Source organism: Apis dorsata, unplaced genomic scaffold, assembly GCF_000469605.1.
Source record: "Apis dorsata unplaced genomic scaffold, Apis dorsata 1.3 scaffold_859, whole genome shotgun sequence".
NCBI classification, from domain to species: Eukaryota; Metazoa; Arthropoda; class Insecta; order Hymenoptera; family Apidae; genus Apis; species Apis dorsata.
In genome coordinates, this window is record NW_006263980.1 from 1 (window position 1) to 7,069 (window position 7,069).

At 24.8% G+C, this 7,069-nt stretch overlaps 1 protein-coding gene across 3 annotated transcripts; it reads left to right on the plus strand.

Moving 5' to 3' along the window:
* LOC102681475 (mediator of RNA polymerase II transcription subunit 25-like) lies at positions 1 to 7,069 on the plus strand. Of its 3 annotated transcripts, none has more exons than XM_006623222.2 (15): positions 1 to 224; positions 2,940 to 3,073; positions 3,154 to 3,199; positions 3,329 to 3,456; positions 3,534 to 3,753; positions 3,810 to 4,407; positions 4,490 to 4,839; positions 4,980 to 5,158; positions 5,216 to 5,378; positions 5,460 to 5,651; positions 5,749 to 5,943; positions 6,098 to 6,283; positions 6,380 to 6,439; positions 6,529 to 6,642; positions 6,789 to 7,069. In XM_006623222.2, the coding sequence occupies exons 2-15, from the start codon at positions 2,952 to 2,954 to the stop codon at positions 6,930 to 6,932; spliced, it is 2,697 nt and encodes an 898-aa protein (XP_006623285.1). In that variant the 5' UTR covers positions 1 to 224; positions 2,940 to 2,951; the 3' UTR covers positions 6,933 to 7,069. The 3 variants fall into 3 exon arrangements, with proteins under 3 accessions (XP_006623285.1, XP_006623284.1, XP_006623287.1); XM_006623221.2 differs by lacking the exon at positions 1 to 224 and adding an exon at positions 2,030 to 2,147; XM_006623224.2 differs by lacking the exons at positions 1 to 224; positions 6,380 to 6,439 and adding an exon at positions 2,030 to 2,147 and having other exon boundaries at positions 6,789 to 7,013.

A 7,069-nucleotide genomic window follows, 5' to 3' on the forward strand; every position in this document is an offset into this window, starting at 1 on the left:
GATAGGCGATGATTAGCACGTCTACCTCTTTTTCGGGTAGGTCCATTTTTTTGTATACCGTCTATTCTAATTGGAATAAACGGTTAACATACTGCGATGATGTCTACCGCAGTTTAGAGTTTGCCAAGGAAGGGTGGATGGGTCCGTTGGAGTTAGGGCGAGTCACTATTTGCAGCAACCTCCTCGTGGTGTGACTTGGGAAATTTGTATTACTATATATATAAGTAAAACAAATTTGCTAATGGCTGCAATAACGATTAAAATTTTGTATAAATGAAATAACAATAATATTAAGAATAAAATTTATTAATATAAATATATTTTGTGTACTTTTATTATCAAATTATTATTAAATCATTATCTCTTCATAATATATGTGTATATATATGTATGAAATGTATAATCTAAATATATATGCAAGAAAATAGAATATAATTTGTCAGAAATAAATAGCTTTTTTCTTTCTAATTCAAATATCAATGTAAATTTTAATATTATAAATAATACGTAATAATTGAAAACGTTTCAGATTATTGCTTATATACTGCTTATGTTGCTTATATACTTTTTAAATTATTTTTAATTTTTATGGTCAAAGAATATAGAATTGATTATCAGTCTTAGAAATGTTCGAATATTTTTAGAAATAATTTTTGCAAGTGAGATAGCTAAAACATTAAAGCTACCTTCTTATATTTAAATATCCGTAATTCTGATTTGTTATTAACATAGAATATACAAAGAAATACTTGAAGATGCCGATAAGAAAAATAATATTATATGAGAAAAATAGAGAACATTTTCTGCTATTTTGAAAATATTATTTGGAAAATTCATTAATTATTAATTTTCTATTCAAAAATTATGCACTTTTAAAGTTGCTTTTTGCAACTAGAGTTTTAGAAAAATTTCTCATATCAATTCTTTTTTATTATTTTTATTATATTTTTATTAACGATTAATAATAATTTATAATGCATCGAAAACACTATATAGAAAATTAATTACTCATTTTCATTTTCTGTCTTTTTCTACATTTTTAAATTTACATTTTATGGATAGAAAATATAAAATAAATCTTTTATTTCAATTTTAATGTGAAATTCTTTTCCATTTATTACTTATTATAAAATTGAGAAGTCCGAAGTCGCTATATTAAAAATTAATCAATTACTCAAAATTTTCTAATCAAAATTTTTGCTTGCATCTTGAAGACCTTTAGATAAGTTTTTCGTATAAATTTTAATGTGAAATTTTTTTTATTTATTTATTTTATTATCGATTAATTCTAATATCTAATCTTAATATCAATAAATTAATATGCAATAAATTTTTTACTAATTTTTCATTATTATAAGATTTATTTCTAAATATGATTATATATATTTGAACTGTTAATTCTTTTCTTCCTTTTTATGTATTTTTTTTATATATTTTATTTATAATTTGTTTTGTTTGGTTTAAATGAATAAATTGATTTTTATTATTGAATTATGCAATTATTGAATTAAAGATTTATGATTAAGACACATTCTATAATCATTAATAAAATTGTATTTTAATTAATGAAAAAATTTCATTTTAAAATATTTGATACGAGAAATTTGCTTGAAGAAACTTTGCTTTGCAAGCAAAAAAATGCAAGCTTAAAAATATAGAAATTCTAATTAGAAAGTAAGTAATTAATTAATTTTTTTATATTATATTTATAATTATTTATTTATAATTATTTATATTTTATATAATATTCAATTAGAAATTAGAAATTATTATACGTTAATCAATAATAAATAATTAATTAGAAACAATTTCACATTAAAAATAATACAAGAAATTTGTTTGAAGCTCTATTTACAAAATGCAAAATTTTTTGAATAAAAAAAAAATAATTAATGAATTTTTTAAATACTATTCTCAAATTGATGAAAAACTGCTCATTATTCTTTTTTATTATTATTACTTTTCTTGTTCGAATATTTCCTTATATATTATGGTACTAACAAACTACTACTATGCTAATAACAAGTCAAAGCTTTGAATATTCAAACGCGAGATGGCGCTGATTTGAGAACTTTGTCTCATTTCGCTCAGTGTGGTATCATTATCGCATGTCGCATGTTAGTTTTACTACAATTCGCGTGTCTAAGGTAAGCAGTTCTTATATTTAAAAGAAAGTATGATAGCATATAGTATACTTAATGAATTATTTTAAATAAATAATATTATTGTACAAAAAAAAAGCAGTAGAGATATAATAATTTGCATTTTGTTTTATTTTTTGTTATTAAATTAATTAAATAAAATTAATAAAATGAATACAAGAATTATTTTCTTGTAGAGATTGAAATGGTTTGTCTTATTTTATGATTAAATATTTTGATATAATGATTTTACTTATAATAAAATATTAATGTTTTCTTTTATATTGAATGATTTGAGATATGATATAATGAAATAAAATTATGATATAATTAGTTAATTCTTGGAAAATTATACATTGAACTATAAATTATAATTATTTTATGATGTCATTAATAATTAAAAATTAATTAGTTAGAATATTTAAACAATTCCAATTTTAATATTAGTAATATATATAAATGAATTATCATTATTAATATTTAACTTATAAATTCTTTGTAAATTTCATATTACTGTGCTATAAACATAATTTAAAATTAATAGAAAATAATTATAATTTATTTTGTAAAAATTTAATATTTATTATTATTTATTATTATATAATACATTATAATATTGTCATTTGAAATGTTTAAGAATCAAAAAATTTATATTAAAAATATTATTTCTTATTTATTTTTTATTAGTTTTTTAATAAAATAATATTTTAAAAAATTATTTATAATTTATGCATTTTTATTATAATAATTTCATTATATTATTTGTTATATTCATTTTATGTATTTTTTATTTTAAAGAACGGAGTAAAAATGGTAGCTGGTCCTACAGAGCATGGTATTCAAGCCGATGTAATATTTGTAATTGAAGGAACAGCTGTTAATGGAGCATATCTCAATGATTTAAAAACAAATTATCTTACTCCCACACTTGAGTAAGTTTTATATTAAATTATATTAAATATTTTTAATTTTTTTTTAAATGTTTATTAATTTAAAATATTGTATTATATAGATATTTTAGTCAAGGTGGTATTGAAGATAGAGAATATGTTTCTGAGGTAAAATAATATTATCTTTTACTTTTTAATCTATTTTACTATTTTAGAGTATTTTTTATTTTAATATTTTAATATTTTTATAATATATTTTTTTTCATATTCTTTATCTAATGATAAAACATTTTTTAGCAAAATAGTACAACATTATATGGAATAGTAGTATATCATGCTGCTGATTGTTTGCCAGCACCATGTACAGAAACTTTTGGACCATATGCAAATCCTCATAAACTATTACTTGTTTTAGAAAAATTAGAGTAAGTAAAATTTTTTAGAAAGCAGATTTTTTTTTTAATCTTTTTGATAAACATTAGTAATATTTTTATTTAACTAGAATGGTTGGAGGAAAAGGTGAATGTTTTGCAAATATTGGAGAAGGTCTTGCAACTGGATTACAATGTTTTGAAGACTTACAATTACGACGTGAGCCAAATACAGCACCACAAAAACATTGTATTTTGATTTGCAATTCTCCTCCATATCAAACAGTTATACAAGAATCATATAAATTTGCTGGACATACTATAGAACAATTGGCCACACTTTATCAAGAGGTATACTATAATTAATAATTATAAATTAAATATAAATAAAATTTTTTTTTTTTTAGAGAAATATTAATCTTTCAATATTATCGCCACGAAAAATACCTGCATTATTTAAATTATTTGAAAAAGCAGGAGGAGATTTGCAATCATCTCAAACTAAAAATTATGCTAAAGATCCGCGACATTTGGTTTTATTACGCAATTATAATTTAAAAGAAAGACCTGTTAGTCCTACGATCGGTGGGGCTGTTCATAATACATCAGGCACTGCTGCACAAATTCCATTAAGTCCGTTACAAAGCAACGATAGTCCGAATACAAATCAAGTTCAACAGAGTATTACACAACCAACTCAATCTCAAGGTCCTCCATTTAGAAATCCAACTCCTCAAAATATTAGTTCAGTTCATCAAACAGTAGTACCAATGGCAACTGCAATGAACGCTGGACGGCCTCCTTATAATCCTCAAATATCTGCTCCACCGACTTATCATCCTACAAATGTAACAGCAAGGACAAGTCATCCTAGATGGAGACAGCACTTTGTACCACCAGGTACTACAGGTCCAACAAATACACAAAGTAGTGCTTTAATAGCGCAACTGAATCAACCTCCACCTTCAATCGGACTTAATGTAACTCCTTTTGGAAGAATGGATGGTAAGATTAACAATGTTTTATATTAGTAATAATTATTTTTAATAAAAAAATTAATATGTTTACATATATTTTACATCTTTAGTGACTAATATTAATGTTATGGCTGCTAATGCGCAACAACAACAACAACAGCAGCAGCAGCAACAACAACAATTAACTCAACAACAACAGTTAAGATTAACTCAACTACAGCAATTGCAGCAGCAACAGCAGCAGCAACAACAACAACAGCAACAACAACAAAATGTCCAACAACAAGCTTCAATGTCAATAACAGCTCAACAAACCCATGGACAAGCTGGACAGCTGACGGTATCCTGTGTAAGTCAATCAGTGCCTACTCAAGTGCCACAAACAGTTACTGCTTCTCAAACACAGGCATCTGTATCTTCAGTAACTCAACAGCAGCAAGTAACTCATCCTCAAACCCAAGTAATTTTCAAATTTATGTTATTATTTAAAATAAGAAATCCAAAATATATTATATTGAGTTTATAATAAAGAAATATAAATCATAATATTCATTATATATTGATATATTAATATAATATATATTAATATAATTCTTGAAGGGTACTGCTGGCACAGTAGGACCAGGGCCACAAATTAGCACACCACGTGAAAGACATACTATATGGCAAGGTATTATTGAATGGGTTGAAAAAGCTAAAACAACTGCAGATGCACAAAAACAAACTAGACATCTTCCATGTCAAGTTTCCGCGAATTCCAAGGATGGAGATCCAGAATTGTAAGTTTTTATGAATGTTATGTAATCGTGAATTATTATAAATTTAATATATTATAGGAAAGCTGATACATGGCCACAAAAATTAATTATGCAGTTAATGCCTAAACAATTGATAGGAAATATTGGTGGATCTTATTTAAAAAATTCTAAATCCGTTCTGTTTCATCCAACACCTTGTGAAGCATTGGAATCTTTGACAAAAGTCATGAATTCTGGATTTGTTAGTATATTGCATTATATATAATAATATAATAAAATGGATTTCTTTTTTTGTATTTATTTATAAAATAAAATGTTTTAGGCGGGTTGTGTCCATTTTACTTTTTTGCAAGCAACAACAGCTTGCGACATAAAAATACTTATCCTTCTTTATACAGCAGAAAGAAGAACATATCTAGGATTTATTCCAAATGATCAGACAGGTTTTGTAGATCGCCTCCGTAAAGTAATTCAACAACAAAAAACGTCGCACGCTTCTATGAGACAAGGACAAGTAAATAAAAATTTATATTTTAACATAATTATTATATTATATTAAATATTTTTAAATATATTCTCAAATATATTTAATTAATATCTACATTTAATAGGCTGGAGCTGCTCAAGGAAATGCAATAGCTGGTCCAATGCCTTCTACAGGTACTTCACAAGGAGGTATTCTTATGTCTCAAACAAATACTATGGCTATGGGAGGAGGACAAATAACTCAGAATGTAGTTTCTACAAATGCTCCACAACAAACGTTAAGTTCATCTGCTGGCCCTCAAAATCAATTAAATATGCAGGTAAAAACTTATTTCGATTATATGATAAAATAAAATTAATTTAAAATAATTATTATATCAATGACATATAAAGAGATATTTAACAATTATCTATAAAATATACATAGATATAAATTATGAAAATAAAGAATTCGTTTTATTGATGCGGTGATAGAGTGGTGGTATTACTGGTCCCCAAGTGGCTCCAGCCTCTGGTACGATGATAGGACAACAAAGACCACCATTTGATGACATAGAAATAGCTAGGCATCAAAATTTATTAAAAATTCAACAACTACGGCAAACGTTAGAAGCTGCGCAGCAACAGGAGGCGCAATATAAATCACAACTGGAAATAAATGTAAGCCAATAAATATAACACCAAAATATAGAAGAAAAAGAAAACACATATTAAAATAAATTTCACAGAATTCATATAATATAATTAACTTTATAGATTCAACAGAATCTAGAAGTAGCACAGCAACAGGAAATGCAATATAAACAACAGTTGGAGGTGAACTGTTTTTTAGAAGTTATCATAAATTCTGTTGTATAACTTTGTGCAGAAGAAGAAACGAAACAAATAAAAAACATTTGTTACAGGCTCAGCAAGCCCAAAGAGCACTAAATCCTGCTGGTATGACGAATCAACAAGCAAATGCTCCAAGGTTGATGAGGCCTGTTTCGAATATCGGTCTTAGACATTTATTACAACAAGTATGAATTATCATATAAATTATCAAATTTAATATAAATTTTTTATATAAATTTTTATATAAATTTTTTATATAAATTTGTAAATTACATAATAATTATATTAGGGTTGAATTATATTTTAAATGAAAAATGTTTTAATTTTATAGCCACAACCGCCGTATAGGCAAGTAATTGGATTACAGCAACAAATGGTTGGTCCTAGAGGTCAGATGACAACAAGACCTATGGCTCCTGGTAATCCACAAAATCAACAATTTGAGGATGTTCCTAATTATGATGTCTTTGGATAAATAATTTAAATAATTATTTTAAATGTTATATTGTAAATATTATATTAAAATGATTTTTAAATATAAAAAAATTTTACAATATTTATATTAAAATTATATTAAAATATATTTAAATTAAAAACTTAAAACAATTATAT

Bases quoted from the DNA above. Each gene is read 5' to 3' on its own strand.
- LOC102681475 (XM_006623221.2), top strand. From the start codon at position 2,109: ATGTCGCATGTTAGTTTTACTACAATTCGCGTGTCTAAG. The intron at 5,944-6,097 runs GTAAAAACTTAT...ATGCGGTGATAG, and splicing joins AAAATCAATTAAATATGCAG to AGTGGTGGTATTACTGGTCC. The intron at 6,284-6,379 runs GTAAGCCAATAA...TTAACTTTATAG, and splicing joins AATCACAACTGGAAATAAAT to ATTCAACAGAATCTAGAAGT.